The 21,024-nt window shown below is 34.8% G+C and overlaps 1 protein-coding gene across 8 annotated transcripts in view; it reads left to right on the plus strand.

The window, feature by feature from the left end:
- Positions 1–21,024, plus strand: part of CRPPA (CDP-L-ribitol pyrophosphorylase A) — a 110,952-nt gene that overhangs the window by 54,574 nt on the left and 35,354 nt on the right. For 2 of the 8 annotated variants that reach the window (XM_039549325.1, XM_019285828.3), the window contains exons 7-11: positions 3,591–3,680; positions 4,394–4,486; positions 6,054–6,160; positions 6,933–7,065; positions 8,786–8,914. In XM_039549325.1, coding sequence (XP_039405259.1) covers positions 3,591–3,680; positions 4,394–4,486; positions 6,054–6,160; positions 6,933–7,065; positions 8,786–8,914 — 552 coding nt within the window. Of the gene's footprint in view, positions 1–3,590; positions 3,681–4,393; positions 4,487–6,053; positions 6,161–6,932; positions 7,066–8,785; positions 8,915–21,024 lie in introns of those variants that run through there. The other 6 variants (XM_039549326.1, XM_039549327.1, XM_039549329.1 and 3 more) reach the window with 6 other exon arrangements.

Genomic DNA, 21,024 nt, shown 5'->3' on the forward strand with positions numbered 1-21,024 from the left:
GTCTGACTTGGCATTTGAACCAATTAAAGAGTACGTTGTTTTCCTGCAGAGCTGTGAATGCAAAATCAAATTAATCATCCTTTTTGTAGAGTGATAGGGGTACATTTCCCTCACAGTGAATGCTCATTGAAGCCTTTGCTTTAGGATATGGATGGAATGTTCTACTGGCATTTAACAATCTTTTTCGTTATTCTTTCTAATAGAGCTATCATATTTCCATTTTCCCAAAGGCGATTAGCATTTGATAATTGCTTAAATTTAGACTGGTGTTGGGGTGATTCTTAATTATATCTTATGTGATGATACCACATGTTCCTGTTACCCTGAGAAACAGACAGGGAATAGCTGTTCAAAAATACAGGTTTTCTGATTTGCATATTGTTACTTCTGCAATGGTTTTATTCATGTCTGTTGATCTTCTGCATGGTGTGTTAATTATTAGAAGGATATGTTTCTCTACCAACCTCTATGGCTGTTTTATATCTGGAAATGTCATTTGACATTGTACTTACAGTTTTTGTTTGGAAAGAATTGTATTTAGTATGGAATCATGCTTTATATCTATTCAGTGTCTACATCTAAAAGTGAAAAAAATTAGCAGAGTTGAATAAGATCTTTTCTTGTCTGAATATCTGTACGATGGGACAGAAGTATGTTTCCATTTCACTGACACCAGATCCATTGCTAGTTCTCATTTTTATCTCTGTGTAAACTATTCTGCTATTAGTAGGAAGACATCACTTACCCATATACTTTTAAACAATAAAATCTCTGAGTTAATTTTTAAGCTTACCAATATACAGAACTCTTAACCTTAGAAACAATATATGCACAAGCCTGTGTGTTCTCAAATGAAGCACAGCACCTTGTGTGAGAAAGACTTGATTTTGTGCAAAATAATTATTTTAAGCAATATAGATGTGCCACACTGAAAGCTGGGCCTTTTCAAAGGGATAATTGGAAGGTAATTAATCTAAATAGGAGACCAACTGGGAATCATTCAGTAGAGCACATATTATCTGGGTCCAGTATTTTAACATTTTAGATACTTTTGATACTCCAGTTCTCAGTAGCAGCCGTGTTTATTTCTGAGGTATTTGTTAACTTCTACATATATCCTTAAAGTTAATTAAAAAGAAATTTTTTAGAAGGATTTCTGAGAGAAGCTCTAATAACATGATAATGCCAATAACAGGGGAAAAAAAGACCTAAGAATTGAACTAATAAGATAAAGAAAATGAAAAGAAAAGCTTTTCTAAAAATTTTTTAAGGCTACATTGTTGTTTGTGAAGTACTTTAACAGTACTTTAATCAGTGTTACTTTAAACAGTATGACTAATGAATGGATGTTTTGTTAAGGATATCATACTGTTAAAGACATAACTTGAGTCTTTCCTTAAATTTGTTATTTAGCCCTTTCTTTTGAAGCAAACAAACCTAAATGGGAGGTGAAGGTGTTTTCTTCTGTCACTGGAAATCGTGTACTCCTGTTTCTTTAGTGACAAAGTGCTGCTGTCACATGAAATGGAATCAGCTGGATGAAGTTGTGTGTCATTTTTGTGACAGGATAATTATCCATGAGCTGCATATAAAAATATTTGGTTGTTTTCAAATAGAAAAAGAACTATCATTTCACTAGTAGAAACTCACCAGTTTCTTAATGATTGCATAGTCCACCTGCTGCATTGGTGTTAATTGTGATTTTAAATTCTGATATAATTTAAATAACTTTTACAGGTTCCAAATATCCTGGTATTAATCTTTGATTTTATGAAAGTTGATGTTGAATAAAGTTGAAAATTCAGTGCAGGGCATCTGGTAATTAAAAAAGCATTAAAGAATATCAGTTGTTACAAGGACCAGAAGTAATAAAGCAAATCCATATACTCCTTTTTATTTAAACACTGAACTGTTATGCGACAATCAGTTTTTACCAAGGTGGTATTTTTAGGTAATTTTTGCTCTCTTGCATAGCTGATAACATTGATTAATATTAATTTTAAAAAAAGTAATATTGAATAGGATATAAAACGGCAACTAGAATAAGAATTAATTTTAGTTAATTGATGATTTATTGAAGCTTCTTCTTAGGCAGCTGTGCTTACTTTTCCAACAGAGAATTTAGATTTCATTTTTGCTGGATAATATAGTAGTTAAAAAATGCTAGTGTGGTACTTAATAAAATTGTTTAAGTTAAATCAAAATTTCTGATACACCAAAGGAATTTTTAAATGTTCAGCAATGCTTAAGCATCATGTATGGTAATATCTCAAAGGAAAAAATAAAAGTAGGCCTTCTGCCTTGGGTCATGTTCCAAATACCTTCAGAAAAGATGCTGGCTTGCAGTATGCTTGTGTTCATCGAAGTATGTGCAAGGTTGAGAAGATACCAGGGATTTCTGATTTTATATCTTCAGAGGTTCAAGCCAGGTGAGCCCTGGATTATTGCATTTGCCAAGTATTTTGAAGTAATTCATACCTTCTGTGACTTTTTTTTAATCTTAAAAGATTAAGTGTCAGCTATTTGTGGTTATGCTATCAAATTTTGAGCCCAAAATGTTTCTAAAATCTTTAGAGCAAAAATATCAACTCTTTGGTTTCAAACTACCTTCCTTTGCAAACAAGTTAACTCCTGATTATGACAAAAATTAACAAATACAGCTTTACATAACACTGCAAAGCCTTTTAAAACGTTGTATTTGGAACTTCTGTTGGATTGTGGATTAAGTGGCATTTTAAGGGAACACAGCAGTGTATTGCTTCTGTTCTATGATACTTAATATGTGTTTTGGGCAGAAATAAAGCTCAGTTGTATAATGAAACAGTGGGATTTGCTGATTTAATGGAAGCAACATGAAGATTTTTTTTCTCCTGAATTTCAAGATTTTGTTATTTTTTTATAATCTGCTTTTAGGGAACAGCTTCACCCTCTGTTACCTGGTTTACTGTTTTACTTAAGGCAATCCTGAAGCTGATAATGCAGTAGAATCTACTTTTTATTTTATCTGGGATAAGATAGTTACTTAGCTTGTGTAAAAGGCTGCAAAATAAGTATGTCTGTTCTTAAGAAAGTATTTTAAAATATTCATTGAGGAAATTATTTCAAGGAGAAACTCTAGTCAAGTCTTGTACTCTTGCTCTGGGCAGAACCTTGGAACATCACTGCACCTGGTCTTTCATGCACACTTATTTTATTTAATTTTTAACTTCATGAAGACAAAATGTATATATTTGAGTATTATAGAGGTTTTCTCAGAATTAGACATCTAAAATAATTAGATCATTTTATGGACAGTGTTTTCATCTCTGGAAACAGTTGAACATCCTAACCCCAGCAGCAGCACTCGTGCCTGATGCTTCTAGAGCTGTTTCTGGAATGGCTTCCCTAAGCAGTATACTTCAGCATATGTTGGGCTCCATGCTTCACTGTTGAGTGCCCCAAAATTCTGAGCAATTTTCAGTTTTTGTAGTGGAAATAATAATTGCCAATTTAAAATAATTTGAATGAACAAACTCTGCCACAGTGGGGGAAGCTTTAGCAGATAGTTAAGGCTGAAATAGAATTTTTGACTTTTTTTTTTGTCTAATCAGGTTGAAGCTATTTCACAATCTCTAAGCAAAAATGATAGCCATCTACAAAACATCATTTCAGGACAGTGCTACAATTTTGTTTGTGTAAATGTAAGTAGTAAGGATGCATGCTTTTTAATTTGCACTTAAACTTATTAGTAGTGGTAAATAATTAAATATTTGAGTAATAAGTTGTTATTTTTGTCCTCATATGCTGTGTCCATTCTGATATTTGCTGTTTCTGATGTGCACTTAACTAGACCTTTGAGATACTGGTCTGTTCATTCTCCTCTGGTTCCACTCTTCTGTTGTTGTGTTGTTAACCAGCCATGAATGCTTAAACCATAGGGATAAAACTGGAAGTAGTTCAAAATTTCCTTTCATAGATGTTGTATTGAAGTGTATATTGTATTTTAAGGAGAGGCCTGTCATACATGTGGTCATCTAACTGTGCATTCATTGCTACCATGGTGTAAGGTAATGTTTCCCATTCGGGACATGTGCGTGCCATGTGATCTGTATCTGGGTCCTTGTATGGGAACAGGTTGGTTTTAGATGAACCATATCTGAGACCAATCTTAATCTTGTTTTTTGTTTATATATATATATGTATATAAAGGGTAATCTCGTTCTTTTTCAAACATCTGTAACTTTGCCAGACAATACCATTGCAGGTATATTAAAAACAAACAACTAACCAACCAAACCCCCCCAAAACCAGAAAAGTGAGATATATTCTTTTTTGGTAAATAACAGAACTTTGAATTCCATTTTTATGAAATAATTGTTGTTTTCAGTAATTCTAAACATTTATTTTAATTTAGGATAAAAGGTGTGCCATTCAAGAAATCCAGGAACTAGTGGATATGTTGGAAAAATCAAATATTCCTCTCTTATATCCAGTTGTCCTTATTTCGGTAGGTAACTCCTGTAAGTTACTGTAGAAAGAATCTCATTAAATATTTTAAAATAACATTTAATACAAATATAAGTAATATTTAATATAAATATTTTTAAAGTTAGACTAGGTTTAAACTGCTGCTAACTCGGAATAAAATTTTAAGTTCAGACTGCAAATTGGTCTCTGAAAAAACTCATTTGCATTTCAACAAATGTACTGCATCCTGTCAGGAAACAAAGTGACACTAGCAAATGACAGTTAGTGATATATTTCTGTGAAAGGCTCATTGTGGCTGGCTGGTTGTACTGAACTGTTAGCTCCTGCCTTGGTGTTGTGCTCTGTCTCTGCTGGGGATGCTGTGAAGCATGTGCTGTGCTTGAATGCTCAGTTGAAACAGAATTAGGTGGCTTTATTTTTTTATGGCATGTGTGATCCTGAAGGCTGCACTGGTTTTGATACAGGCCAGGATGCTGTTGGCCTTCTTGGCCCCCTGGGCACAGCTCACTCGTGTTCAGCCAGTGTCAGCCAGCACCCCCAGGTCCTTCTCCATGGGTCACCTTTCCAGCCACTCTGCCCCAGCCTGTGGTGCTGGGTGCGGTTGTTGTGACCCAAATGTGGGACCTGGCACTTTGCCCTCTTGAACCTTATACCCTTGGCCTCAACCCATGTATCCAGCCTGTCCTGATCCTTCTGTAGAGCCAAACCTATCAACCTGCTATATCCTTACTTATTGTATGCTGTTCTCTTGGAGTGAGTTACTGTGATTCTATGAACATCAATATTTAGCACTTTTTTTCTAGACCACCTTTTTTCCTTGACCCTGTTTCTGAGGAACTTCAGGGTAAAACTTTAATTTTACTGAATTATCAAAGATAAATTATTTCTGCCTTTCATAATCAGAGCAATTATATGTCTCCAATTCTGTTGGTCATTTACAAGGCCACTGGATGTTCAAAATGCCCTTTTCTGGACTGAAAATGTTTTCATTAGTCCTTTATCAAGAATATAAAAAACTATTTCTGTCTGTGTTGAATCTTGAGGGTGTGAAGATAAAGTTGAAATTGTTAATCAACTAGCTAATGCTAAGGTGTCAAAAGCATGCTTATTTTGTGCCCAGTTGGTAGCACTTTCTAGTCTGGACTTCAAATTAAATACTTTTTTAAATGTGATGCTAGGGATGTGAAAACTTTGGTTTAATAGTTGTAGCTGTAAATATTCTGGTCTTAATATCTCCTAAGAAATAGGTATGAATGTAAATAATTCTTACACAATCTCCCCATGAAACTTGAGTTTTGCCCCTGAGATACTAGACCTTGAAGTCTTTGTAGAACCCACAACCATTTTTAATGAAACTGTACTTGCTTGAACAGCCTGCAACATGCACAAATTATTTAGGTGGACACCTTTTAAAATAGCCTTAGGAGAAAATGATACATTTAATCCCTTTACTATATTCCAGATCCATCAGTTGTTTCTGACAACTACTTGACATTTCCCAGAACTAGACAGTGGAAAAAAGTCTCATAACTAGGTGGAAACAGTTGCTAATATTTGAAAAACTGATAGAAATATATTTGTTAAAGGTATATTGCCTAATTGCACTTGGGCATCTGGTGCTACACTTTCATTTGATGGAAGTACCACACTATGTGTTAGAAATACCAGAATGGAAAAAAAGCAGATCTCGAAGGTATGTTTTCAGTGACTAAAGAATTAGCTTAACAAATCATTGTCCCATATTAATCACTGGGAAGTATTGAAGCCCTTTAGACTTCTGATCTCTAAAACTCATTACAGATGGTATCGGGGACAGAAATTTCCTTCAGCAGTCTTTAATTAAATTCAGTGTTGGGTGTCCTCTTCACTAAGGCTCATGAGTGGGATTTTCCTCAACTTTATTCTTTCCTATATGTTTTTTTAACATATTACCTGAATGAATTGTTCATGAACAGTGCTATAATACACTTTCTTTCAATGTAGAAGAACATACTAATATTTCTTGGACAAATGTGAATCAGAATTTTAAGCAGTATGATGACATTTAAATGCATAGGTCTTAGGTACCAGCTGTAAGGGAGACATTGTGTTTTTCTACTCTCAAAAGTAAAACTCTTTCTGGTAGTGAAGAATTGAAAGGATAAATGGGGAGAGCAACTAACTGCTTCCATTCTAAACTCATAACTAGGAACAGTCTAATGTAATTGGATTTGGGTAATTGAAAAGTTCTTGTCTATTCTTTGATTTCATGACAAAAATAACTTTTTCATAATAATCTGATAATTAAGAAAAAAAGGGGTTTTTTCCTTCCAATAGTCATCTTCTTTAGTTGTAAAAATGACAGGTGTTATTATTGTGCCAGATGCTCTGTTTAAGCAGCCCAGGGAGCATTGTTGCAATAAAAGGATGAGTTTGCAGTGGGCATAATGACTTCTGTCCAGAATCTCACCTGTCAGTTGCCACAGATTCAAAGTCTGTCCATTATCCTGGTTCCTGACTGGATTGTTTTGTGGCATCTGTAAGCTGAAGCACCAATTGGACTACTGTATCTGGACAAAGGGGAAGATTAATATTACAGAAGAAATAGGAAGCACAGAGGTAAACTTCAGTTATTTGTTTGCATCAAGCCAGTATCCTCTCCAGTTATGCTATAACCAGACAAATTGTGTTCTTATTCTGACGTTACTTTTTGAGCAATACATTTTCATGTTTGTAGATGGTATGAATGGATTTGATTTTTATGTTGTTGCTTTGCTTAGGGTTAGAAAGAAAGGAATGCTAGTACTTCAGCTCCATTGTTACAATTATTTGCATTTTAGTACCAAAGTAAGTTTGAGAAAAATCTGTTTTTAAAGCTGTCAAAGAGGTTAATGGTAAGGAGGAGTTAGGTTCTTTCAAATTAATAGGTTTTGTAATTTCTTGTAAATAGCTGTAAATGAGTAGTCCTTAGCCTTGTTTTGGGTAGAAAATAACAAAATAATGAGTATGTGTGAAAATTAATCTCTGCTGGCGTAGTAGAAGACAGTAGCTTTGCTTCTGGTGAGTATGCATTTAGACAATAAACAGCTTTTTTAAGAAGTGTTGCAAGGGAAAATGCATGAGGACCTATTTTCTGTCAGTATAAATGGAACATAAAGTACAAAGAGAACTTGAAATAATTTTCCTAAGCACTGGTCTCTGGGGAGATCTCTATATCCCTACCTCTGTGTAGTGGTCACAGGTAAGTTTTATGTGATGGAATCATTCAGCCAGGTGAATGTTTTTTCTCTCTTCTAGGGGTAAAGGTACTTCTACTACTAATAGATACTGAAACTTTATATGTAAAAATCATCATCCTTACTTTGATTTCTACAGATAATAGAAGCTTTGTAAGATAAATTGATTAAAATGTGGAACATGTAAGCCTTGGGAAAGGGTTGAGCTCTAGCTGATGTGTCCCTGGAAATACCAGTAACAGAATCACAGAATATTCTGAGTTTGAAGGGACCCACAAGGATCATTGAGTCCAACTCTTGGCCCTGCACAAGATACCCAGGAGAGAATTCATAGAATCATAGAATGTGCCAGGTTGGAAGGGACCCATCAGAATCATCAAGTCCCACTCCTGGCCCTCCACAGGACACCTCAAGAATCACACCATGTGCCTGAGAGTGTTGTCCAAATGCTTCTTGAACTCAGTTCAGGTCCTGTAAGACCTGCCATGTTTCTGCAGCATCCCTGATGGAAATGAGACTTGCCTTTCCCTGCCCAAGAGCTCAGGACAGTCATATCCCTACCTTTTGAGGTAGTTTCTTCTTTTTAAACTTCAAGTGTTACCTTGAAATTAATCCCATTTAGGTAACTAATATGCTATACTGAAAGGATAGTAAATTTCCAATTAAACTTCAAAGAATTCAGTTCTGTCTTGAAAACCTTCAAGATGCAGCCTTAAGAAAGACACATGTATTCTACAGTCTGGTAGTAAAAAAACCCAAACAAAACAAAACAAAACAACCTTGTGAAAGTTAGTCTAGAGCTTATAAAAGAATATTGTTTGTTTTCTAATTTAATTGAATATTTTTAAGATGGATGACATGTTCTGGCATATTGGTTTCTTTGTGCTTCTAAAAGAAATGGTTTTCATATCACTAAATGTATAAGTAAGTAGTGGAATTAAATAGTAATAGAAGCTATCTAAGAAAAGTCTTAAACCACTACAGTTAGTCTGTATTTTTGTGTGTGCTTAACACATAAAAATGAGATACTAAAAACCATCAGTCTAAAATGCTTCACTGTGGAAAAAGTGGATTTTGTTTTTTTCTCATTTGTTCTTTTGCAGGTGCACTTAGATATTTCAGAAAATAATTCTTTCAGCATTGGGATGGAAGACCTAACTATGATCAAGAAATTTGCAAGAGAAACTAAAAAGAAAAACATTTTGGTTTATGGTCTCCTTATCCAATGTAAGGTATGTAATTATCTTTCTGTGTGCAAATTATCTTCTTTTGCAATTTATATGATTAATGATAGAATCTTCATTTAAAACAAAATCAAAGGGAAATATATATGACATGAAAAGGATTTTTTTGCGAAGATTCTTGCCTGTTCTTGTTCAAAATTCAGACAAGCCTGTAGTTATAGACAAAAATGTAAGGTTTTTGATTAGAGAGGAATAAATGGTAAACATTTTTTAGAAATGCATTAAAACGTCAGGACCCTTTTTGCTTTTCTGCTTGGGAACTTGCTTTTTTCAGCATTAAAAAAAGAGAAAAATAGTGAAAGTACATTCAGTCAGTGGTTCTGCAGTATTTTATGTCCCTCATCAAAACAGAGTTTGGTACTCAGGTGACAGGAAGGGCATAGCATATAGGTGTTGAAACAGTGTCTGTAATAGCAGCAAATTGCCTCAGCTGGAGGCAAAAAGATTTAGTACTCCAACATCCTTTGTACTCACAAAAGCTATTTAAAAATAAACCATTTTGCCTGGGAAACATGTTCTGTCAACCAGAAGAGTGGGCTGCCTTGCCTCCAGTGCAGATACAGTTTTGCAGCTTCTTAACTCAGTCAACAGTGAAGGAAGAAGGAAGTTAGGTATTCAATGGAAATTTTAATAAAGAAAAATAAATGCAATCTTAACTGGGTTTTTTTTAGGTTGAATTATGTGTTTGGGTTTATATATAATTGATTAAATGTGGCTTTAGTTTTATATCTTTTTCCGGTATACCAAGCACTTGATTTTTCCCATCAAATTCTATTGCCTTATTAAGAGCTGGGAGTATCAATACCTATCAGTTTATGCTTTTATAGACTTTTAATGCCAACACAATATGAATATTGCTATTATATGGCATTAGTTTGTCACTTGTTTGTAAAACAGTGAAGGGGATACAACTGTTCAGTTTTCTTTCTGGTGCTATCAAACACCATTTTTTTTCAGGGTGAATTCTGACCTCCTTTGGTAAAAATAATTTGAATAACTATTGAAACATAGCTCTGTCACCTTCTCATGGTAAAAAGTAACTCTTCAAATATTGCTTTAGTTTAACTGCAGTTTTTGCCTTTTAGACTTCATTGTGTTTATATGATTTTATATGCAAGTGAATCAAATAGATATATGTGGATATGTTAGTAAAGCTAACTGGAAGAAAACAAAATCTTTTACAATCTTTAGTGGATTTTGATGGGCATGGCACCAAGACATTTTAATATTAACAGGCATGTATAAGAGCAGTATGAGATCTGAGTGGGAATTCTTGGTCTGTGATGATAAGAGAATTGCACCAGACTGCTGCCTCCATTTTTTGAAAATAAAAAGCTAGAATCATTATGTCATAGAGAGTTATCACTTATTAGCATGGAAAAAGTCTTAAACAGAGTAAAACACTTCGCAAAGTAAACTATTTCTAGCTGTCTTGTTTTAAAATGGATTTAAAACGTGTTGCTGCTCACAAAGACAAGGATATAGTCTTGAGTTCCTGCTTGTCAGTATTTGATAGATAACAAAAGAATAGGTTCTACAGATAGTTTGTATATATGTGATATATGTATCAAGTTTACTTTTGGCTGCAGATCTGTATAGAACGTAATTGTTTCTAGGTGAAGACCTATGGAAAGCCTCAACGTACGAATCCAGAAATTACGTAACCCAAAATTTATTGTTGGTCTGGGTGGGTCTGAGAGACTGTGAACAAAAGCAATTTGTTACATGTAAAGACATCTTTAAAACAGTCTCTTTTTGTTTAATCTTAAGTCCAAAGCATGATTTGGGAGTCACCCAGGTATTTTACTTCTAGTACAAGCCGTTAATAGGTGAACCTGTCGGTGACTGCCATGCTTGAGGATGGAATTTCATATAGGCATGATGGGGAGTCCAGAAGTAGAAACACAAAAAACACCTGTACTAGTGCAGGATAGCCTATTGTTGCAATAACTTCTGTCACTATGCTTTCTAGAAGTCCCAGAAAGCTATAGTTTATTTCAGGAAAAGAGTGATGACAGGTTACTTCATGGAGCTTTCCTCTAGCTGACAGGTTTATATCATCACTATCAAACATACACGGTTGATAGATGCACATTTAGGAATTTAAAAAAAAAAGGGAATTTATTGAGACACATGGCCATGGTACAATTCAGATGAAATTATATTATGTTTAGAAGGGTTATATATTGTGTGTGAGGATATGTTGATATAAAAGAATATGGGGGTAGCCTTTCAGATTTTCCATTAGAAAAGCAAATTTGTTGAAATAAATATTTTTTGAAAATATAACTTTTTTTTTAATATATTCTGGAAGTGGAAATTAAATGCTTTTGGAACCAAGGAGTTCGGTTTTGATGGTATTGGAGGAGCTGTGAAGCCCTAAGGAAGAAGTATGAATCTTTATTTTAATTTCTTAAATGCAGTGTTTGTTTAGTATTTAGAAAAAGATATCAAGTATTTTTATGACTATCCGATACACCAAGAAGCTAATCAGGAGAATTAAAGGAAAAGGCTTTAATGTGCTGTATCTGTGACCTGTTTTTACCTTTCATTTGCTCAAAACAAGTGCATGTTCACAGCTGGTACACAAATAGTTATTTCTCTTGTAAACATCATGCATAGAATACCACATTACCGATACTGATGTATAGATTGGATCCACTTCATAAAACCTCCTGTTTGCATCCTGAAAATACTGTTAATTTAAATCTCACTTATGAAATAATTTTTTTTCTTTTCTAAAACAGTTCTGCAATATTAGAAATGGTTTATGTGTTCAAAGTACAAAGGGGAAAAGAGTATTCAGTATGCAGAGTCTGAACTTATGGAATTAGTTTTTGAGGATTTTTCAGATAATTTGAAGGAAATAGCTGATAAGCAAGGTGAATTAAAAATAGGGAGAAAGGTCCATTTTTTAATAGAAGATATTACTGGCATGTGTTGATGAAAAGGTTAGTAAAATTCCAACTCTTTAATTTAGTGAGAAGTTCCCCTTGAAAATAGCAATGACTGGCATGGTATTATTATATATTAAAATAAGACTCTTTATTTTAATAATAGTCTAGTGGGATGTAGTGGAAAAAGCAAATTCAGGATATTAGGAGGAAAACCTATAAAAAGAAGCCAAATTATTCTTAAATAAACAAAGTTTTACTTAAAAGGAGTCTTAGGAACTCCTAAAAACCCAAAGAATATGAAAGGTAATGTCAAATCATTGCATCCATGCAGGGCTGGAAATATATTAAAAGTACTGATTTATATCATTGGAGCCACAAGATTTGAGAGGACACCTCAGCTGCATGTTGTTCTATATTCTGAGCAATGGAGTAATACTGAAAATGGGCCTTGATCTCACACACACACGTTATTATCTTTAAACATATTCTAGGTAGTGAATGGCCTATATGACAGTATGTTTACATACGACAGTAATGTTTAAAAAACCCCCCATTTTCTCTATTTATTGCTCTTCTCCCTTTAAAAATAGTAATAATAATAATAATAATAATAATTTCTTATGACTGAATTGCAAAAAATAATCAGCACACATAAAAAGAGAATATAAGCAACATTTCCTAGCATGGGAGTTCAAATTCAACAGCTTGTAAAGGTTACAGGAATAAAATCTTGGTCTGTAGGTTTCAGTAATAACTTCCTTACTCTTCACAGGGAGTAAAAAGGAACAGTAATCATCCAAAATAAAGCACATTTAGATGAACACAGGAAGCCACAGAAAGCTTTAAAATAAGAAAGTAACACTAGTATATCTTGGTTATAGAACTGTATTAATTTAAAATACTTCAGAGAAGCAGTGACAGAATGTTGTGTCAGAGCAGCAAATATGTGCTAAGGCTTGCCAAGGCTAAGGTGAGCCTAAGTACTTTAGCCTCTGAAACTTCTATTTGGTTAAGATAAAGGAACTATTCATTGACAGCCAGAAAAATCACAGTACGTACACTAAAAAGAGACAAATGATGCAATAGAATAATTGTTATGAAGCTGTTTGAAACTAAAAGGAACCTGAACTGTGGGTGATTTCTTATGCAAACATACTGGACACTTATTGTAGCCTTAAAGAGTTTTTGAAGACAAGAGGCCCATCTGCAGTGTGGTTGATCACTCAAGAAATACTTAGTGTGCTAGAAGTGTTTTATGTCTGACTTGGTAAACCCCAAAGGTAAACATTTATGATTTCTTTTTCATCAAAGATCCCTTAAAATAGTATTATGGGTAAACATGAAGGCAGTGTTTCTCAAAAGAGGGAACACACCCCTCAATGGGGTAATCCACAAAGTAGAAGGTGGTTTGGCAACCAGTTGTGAGATAATGAGCCTAGGGGCCAAATGAAGTAAAATCACAAAATAAAACTTTGGAAACTCATTAAAAATGAAAAGGTTCTGCCCTACATGACCCCTGCATGCTTCTTAATTCACTTAATAATCAGCATAGAATTGGTCAAATGGTTGCAATCTGATTAAAATGATTGGGATGCTGCCTGGAAATCTCACCTTTCTCAAGATAACATATTTTTATTTCAGCTGCAGTGACATAATAGATTGTCATGAATCTGGAAACGTACATTTATTTGTAGAAATCCTTAAGGTCAAGTAATTACTGTTTAGTATTTTCAAGAGGCAGAAGTTGAACTTTTAAATATCATGATCCTATGGACTATTCACTCTTTCAAGGAAAATGGTTCAAATTGTGTGATGAGCCAGAGTGATCTGGTTTCCACTGAGTTTGGGACAAAGAGGGAAACCAAATCTGTTTGAAACTTTCTATATGGATAGCCTCATAGAAATCAGAATCTGTGGGTTTCTTAATACAAACTCATAGCCAGTCATTCACCAGAAAAACCAGAGACTGGTATTTATGGAGGCTGGACACATTTTTATCCTTAATTATTAGTACTATCTGCAATCAGCCATGAATGCATATTTTGCAATAAGTAGAACTGACATGATGAAAAAGATTTACAAACATGGATTTGTAAAATAAAACTACGAATAACTACAGGAACTGCAAATAGTACAGTTTTAAAACACAGATTTAGTCACACTGTTTGTAACAACTGCCTGTTAGCATAAGATACTTCTATAACTTTTACATATTAGTAACAAATCTGTTTGAAAGTCCTCCTAAGATTTCTGTCAATTAAACATTTATATTACTTAACTACAGAAAATCAGTTTTAAATTTAGTGTTTGAAAGACAGAAATCTGAGTAGTTCCAAAGAAATACATTGGTGTGTGAGTGGTTTTTTTAAGCTATGTAATATATACAGAAATGATAAACAAGCCTGGTGGCTTTGTATTTTGAACTGAAATCTAGTTGATCAAACTAGCCTTTCGCGTCTGTTTTGTACCATTCAGAGGATGTCAAGAAATTAAAAAAGAGCATGTCTCTGGCACAGTAGTCAATTAAGAAATGTATTCATTCAAATATTACCAAAATGTTTCTTAAGCTTTGAGCCTTGAGTCAGGAAGGGTCATAAACACAGAACTTTGCAGCCTCACTTTTGCTTGCAATGCTCTTGTGCATCACATTGTGGGAAGCACGGCTGCTTGGCTGTGCTGCTGCTCATTTTAGTAGATATCCTGAAGCTTGATACTGGGTAATATTGATCAACAAATTGGGATTGCTGTTCTTCTATTTCAGAGTTTTAGTGTGTCTACCTGGAATGCATGCATACATGCTCTTTTTATTTTCTCGCTCATTTTCTCTTGCCACCTTTCTCTGTTCTCATTTTCCCTCAAGTCTTCTGCCTCTTCTAGCCAAAACAGGTAAAATACCAGAGGATTTTCTACAGATTTGCCACTCTTCTAAAAGCAGTCAAATGAAGCATTTCCACAAACTAATTTCTCAGTGCAGTGCCAAATTCCTGGTCTGAGGAAGATGGGCTTTTAAGAAGAATAATTGGTAACCTTTTGGGCTTTCATTAAATAACTGTGTAGGTTTTTATCAGAGAAAGGTCAGAAAGTTGCTCAATTTGTCTCTGCTATTACAAGTTCTAGGAGTTTAACGAGCTGCACAGAAAACAATGAGGTTAATATTTTATGCCTTTTACACATGACCTTTTTAGACTTGTTTCAGCTATTGAACTTATAATTGGAGAAACCAGAGTTCTTCCATCAACTTGTCAGCCAAAATGATTAAGGCATGTAGACATGTCTTAAAAGTCGTGACTTCATAAAATGGCCTTTAAATATCCTTCCTTTTATACCTCAGTTCAGCCATTCTGACAATGTTAGTCAATAAAGGTTGCTAGTTGTTTCTTTTGTGGATATTTTAATTGTATAAAACATATTACTCTAAAATAGCTTCGTCGTATGGACTGGAATTTTGGGGAGCAAGTGGATTTAAGGTGAAATACCAAACTTTCTAGTGGAAAGGAAAATATGTGATATACAATATGGCAACTTAGAAAAGTATGTTGGTATTAATTATTCTGGATGCTTTATTTTCATAGGAAATAAACATTGAATTGGAACCATTTGCAAAAACAAATGCTATGAGGATCAAATCTGAGTTTTATCTTCAAATCTGATAGTATGAGTTATTCTGATTTTTATTTCTTATTAAAGCTTTGATGTTGACCTGCTATCTCTTAATGGAAACATAAACATTTAAGATGAAAGGATTTTGACACAAAATTTTGTTTGCAAACAAATGGCTTTTAACTTATTTTTCCATTGCTAGCTTGCCTGACAGAAACCTCTGAAGTTCCCTGCATCTGTTTAAGGATAGTTGCACTTTTTAGTTTTTGGTGCTGCAATTCTCCACTTAAAGCAATGTTTGTGCTCCTTTTACTGTCTAAGCTGGGCATCAAAAATTAGTCTTCTCACTTGGCTTCCATGCTGTCCCCCAGAGGCATCGTTTAGCAGGTAACTAAAATACCTATAGTGCAGAATACATCTGGCTTAGATCTGATTACGTAAAACAATAATAACAAAGAAGATTACTAAAGTTGTTCTGTTTGCTTAAGAGGCATTTTGAAAATGTTAGCAGCTTGCTGTTGTGTTAGTTTTCTAATGAGCTTTTGTATTTTCAATGCACTTTTTCAATTAAAAACATGGCTGAAATTTTTCAGATAACTTTTTCCAGTTTCGATGCAAAGTTTGGTTTTATAGTGAAAATATGCAAAGTTTGTAGCAAATTTTCATCACTGTGTTGGACCAGGAAAACTTAGGAAGTTCTTCAGCCATTTAAACAGAAAAGGAAAATCCCTTCGAGCTGTGCATTGTAGTGACTGTAACCATTCTATGGCTTTTGCTGCAGTCCTTGTGGTGTGGTAATTCTTAAAATTTGTGCAGCAGAGGCACTGACTATCAACTCTATATTGGGAGTATTAATTTCCTCTTTTATCCTCTCCTGCTATATACTGGCAGAAATCAAGTAATGCAGCCTTAGGCTAACTTTGGGGGATTTCTTTAGAAGGGCTGGAAGAGCTGTGGTTGGGGTTTTAGTATTTGAGATACTAAGCCCCAGATCTTATTTGTTGCTTATGTCTGATTGTTCAGTGAAAGTCATCCATTATGGATCATACCCAGTGCTTAAGTATATAAAAATAATATGTGATACTACACTTCATGGCAAAGGCTCTATAAGGTCAAGAATGAAAAATGCCCCTTATTCTCCAGCCTGTGCACTGCCATCAGATACCAGTGACACCCTGTATATCCTAGTAGCTCCTTTGTGCACTTGAACCTCTTTCAGATTTGTCACCCATCTCCTCTGGAAGTATCTGTCCTGATACATCCCAGGTGTGGGTTTCTCTGCCGTGGGATTTATTATGCTGCAGTATGTCGCCATCAAAGGTGGCCATAAAGGACCAGAACAGTTTATCTACGTCATTGTCTTGTGTCCAACAGTAGCTGTAAGGAAATGCCTAGGAGAGAATCAGATCAGGGCAAGCTATATATAGCATGCCTAAATTTTCTCCTTATACTCAGTAATTGCTAACTTAAGTATTTCCTGAGCCAGAGAGGTTGTCTGTGGAAGTATTAGCCCTGATGGGTTTCTGTTCCTTGCTCTTGTCTTCTGAGATCTGTGTAAACTTTTAGCATCCACTGTGTCCCCTAATGAACAACTATATAGACTGAAAAACAAAGAGGTGGTTAAGTGGTGTCCTAAGCACAGGGGCTTGCTTCTGGTCTGCTGAGTTCTCATCATTTAAAATTTGAAGTACAGGTGAATTGGTTTACATTGACTTGCATTCAACTTCATTTATAATTTTATTGTCTAGTTACTCATTTTATAATGATCTTCCTGCATTCAAAGCCAGTCAGCCGCTGCCCTAATGAGCTTCATATCATAAGCACTCATATTATTACTTACTATTTTTTCCAATTTGTTTATGAATATGTTGAACAACATAGATACTATAACAAATCCCACCTGAACTATGTGTATTCTGTTCTGAGGACTAAGCATTTACTCCTACCCACTCTACTTTGTCTTTTGAGCAAGGCTTTATTCCTGGCAGGTCTTCTGTCTTATGTCCTGGAACCTTAGTTTTCTTAAAAACCTTTGGGGAGGAATTTTGTTGGATGTCTTGGAAATCCCAGTAAATTCAATCAACTGTCCCCCATTCCTTTGAAGAAATACAGTAAGAATGCACGTTCAAGCTTAAAAACAAATACATGTTGACTTTATCATCGTCTTAACTTGATCTCTGCAATTAATCTTAAGTATTTATTTAATTCTTAAATTATAATTTGTTAAATTGTCTGGCACAGAGTTACGGCTTTCTATTCTGTAGTTCACTGTATCTTTTCAGAATTTTTTTGTTTTAAATTGGAAATTATTACCACACTGTTGTGCCTACTAAGGCCATTTTTAAACTAGAGATGATGCACACCACTAGGAATGTGTTGCTTCTCTTCATTAATGACAAGACCAGAACAATCACAGTGCATTCTGCTGCTGGCTTGTGGTTGCTGAGGGCTATTTATTTTTTAACATTCAAAGATAACAGGAGCAAATCTCATGGCATCTTCATCTCACTAATGTTAAGTTTCTAAACATTTCAGCTGACTTTCATCTAAATATGTTTTGAAACATCTGAATATGAAAATATGTTCATATCTCAAGATGCAGAGTGTTTGAAGTTAGATTAAACTGTTTCTCTTAAAACATGGAAATGCATGGATTGAGGCTTAACACAAGTCAGAGAAAGATCATAGAAAAACTCCACTGGGTAGTGATTTTCATCTGAATTTTGTTGTGAAGTATTTCCTGGAAGTTATTTTCCAGTCGAATACTTGGATTGAATAAAAGTGGAAAATGTCACCATTATAGATTTTCCAGCATTTTCAGTCTGAACTCATTAAATTTGATTTTAAGACATTCTTTGAGGAGTTGCTTTCCTAAGCCAATTTTTATTCATCCTCCTAACTAATATTTTAACCATATTCCAAGCCTTACAGTGTACTTTCTCACGAGGTCAGAGGTCATAGCTTCTACTGAGCATCAGGGCCCATTACTTCGCAATGTACTTACATAAATCTGCTTGATTTATAACTGTTTTGATCTTTGAAGTTTTTACCAAGCAGAATATTTTAAAAACTGAGATTGTTTACATTTGAGTTTTATTCAACCTGTGTGGTACTGGCAGCAGCACGAATGCACATTTTTGGCAGAGCCTCTGCCTTCAACTTTTTCCTTGACTCAGTCTTTCCATTTTTATGCAGCTATGAGCTCAAGTGTCTTTCACTTGTGTATTTAATTCCAGTGTTCTGTGCTTAAATTTAGCAGACCAGGTGTTGAATTTTGTAGGAAATTTTTAGCAAATGATACGAAAGATGAGGATGATGTGTGATTTCTACTTAAACAACAGCAGTATAATGAAGTATGCTGTGTAAGCCTGACTGCACACCAACTTTTATGGTCACTTGCTCCCAGAACTGTGCAATTTTAGATGCCTCTCCCTGTCCTGTGAGGTCTTTCATTATTCAAAATGAGGTAAAATGCCTTCAGAACTTTCCTTCAAATAGGTCAGATATCATTTCCATAGTTCAGCTTTTTATTTTTGTCCTCAAAATGTGCTCTATGCTTGCCATGTTCAAGGCACAAAGATTCTTCCATGGAATTATGGTATAAGTATGTTTATGAGCTCATGGAGTTCATAAACCAAAATGGTTGGTGGTATCAAAAGGGACAGCATGTGCCTCTTCCTCTGAAGTAGCGAGTGAACTTCCTCTCTCTTTTGACTCTGCTTTTGGAAGTGGAGGGGGTGTTAGTTCCTTCTGTAAAAGTTAAATTTCTTCTTTCAAGGACTTGAAAGGGTCAGGGTGAAGCTCCATTTCTTGTGCAGACTCCTGTTCATGTGCAGCTTTTCCTCATTTTGTAGATAATAAATTTCAATTAGAACATTTTCCCTCCTCTGCGAGATGTATATGAATATAGCAACATAACTTTTGGAGATTTAAGTCCTTGTTATATTTACCATGGGAAAACTGGGTGAAATATGATGCAGTTACCCAGACTAGAGATAAAACATCCTGAATTCTGCTTCTTAAAAGTAACTGAGGAGAAGTCTGACATTCCATATTAAAACTGAAGCAAAGGTATTCATGTTTCAGAATTTGCATTTATTTCATGGATTTTTAAAAATCATCCATACAATGCTGCAGATGCTTGTGTTAGTCAGGACTGTAACTTTTATTTTTCTTCCTGATTAATAATTAACACACTGATATGAAAATGGCCTAAAAATAATTACATTTCTGCAAAGAGACTGAAATATTGAGGATCTGCAGTTAACATTGCTGATTTTGATTTTTCAGAACCTGTTCAACACTGGTTGGTGTGAAAGGGCTAGTTACCCAAAAATTTGTATGGAAAAGGTTTCCAGTGAAAAGTTTTTATTCAGAGTATTCTCAAATTATGCAAGCAGAGATGATGAGTTTGTTATTGACAAAATGTTTTATGTTGAGAACATTCCTTAAGCATTGTGTTATCCATCAGGAAAGAAAGAAAAGTAATATTATTAGACTCCTTTTAGGGGATTGGAGCCTAAACAGGGAGATACTTTAGGATAGGAAAGGATTTTGTGATGTATTTGTGACATATTTGTCTTCAAACTGCTTGCCCATTTTGTTATGCTGTACTGCATGTGCATCTTTAGGAGAAACTTACTGTATCAGCCAATATTTTATCACATGAACATTTTCAGGAACACAAAGGGAGGTAAGGCAGAGTATTAATGTTCAATATATGATGTAGTAAATTCGTATATGGGTGTTTGGTCCTGTAGGAGAATGGGATGTAAATGAAACTCTAAACAGAGCATGGTTCTAGGTCAGTCATCATGGGAGACCCATGTAAGGCTGTGGGTCAGTTTCAGATCCCACCCTTCATCTCTGGCCAGGCAGGTTTGTTCTGACAGAAACCATGGCTTCAATTGTATGCATAAGAGTAGATGATCAGTTATAATTACTCTGATACTGTGATGGGTGTGCAGTTTAAGAGCTCTCTACTTTGAATGAGCAAAGTTGAAGGTTCAGTGAGACTAACTGTGCTTTAACTAGTAGATATGCTCAGAGAGCTGCAGTCTGTGACTGATACCTGCTTGTACCGAGAATAAACCTTCTGCAGGTTTAAAACTGACATTTCTGCAACATGTCCTAACTGCTTAATTGGTTAGAGTTTACTGGTGAAAACCTACTTCTGAACAACAATCTCTGCTCGGTATTAGATGTGTGCTAAATTTAAAGCAGAATTTTGTCAGTGCCTTAGGTATTGACTCAGGTTTTATAGGTAATTTACTCTGATGTGTCTTGCAATAGTGTAGCTCAAGAGTAAATTCAAGCCCATTCCCATAAAGTCATAACAAATCCTTGTTTAAAAGTTATGCTGAAACTGACACTACTGCTTCTGTGCCCTCTACACTCTTCTTATGAAAATAATTTAAACTAGGATTTCTCTAGAAGAAATAGCATGGAGAGCTAATTTTTTATGGAATTATATGTTTTCTGCATGTGCTGTTTCTAAATCTTTTGGAGGGGAGAAGAGTCTGCTTTGTTTTTGAACTTCAAAATGTTTTGGGGTGATTTACTGCACTCTGAAGTTCCATTAAGCATGTTTGTTTGTATGTC

This window comes from Corvus cornix, chromosome 2 (genome assembly GCF_000738735.6).
Source record: "Corvus cornix cornix isolate S_Up_H32 chromosome 2, ASM73873v5, whole genome shotgun sequence".
NCBI lineage: Eukaryota > Metazoa > Chordata > Aves > Passeriformes > Corvidae > Corvus > Corvus cornix.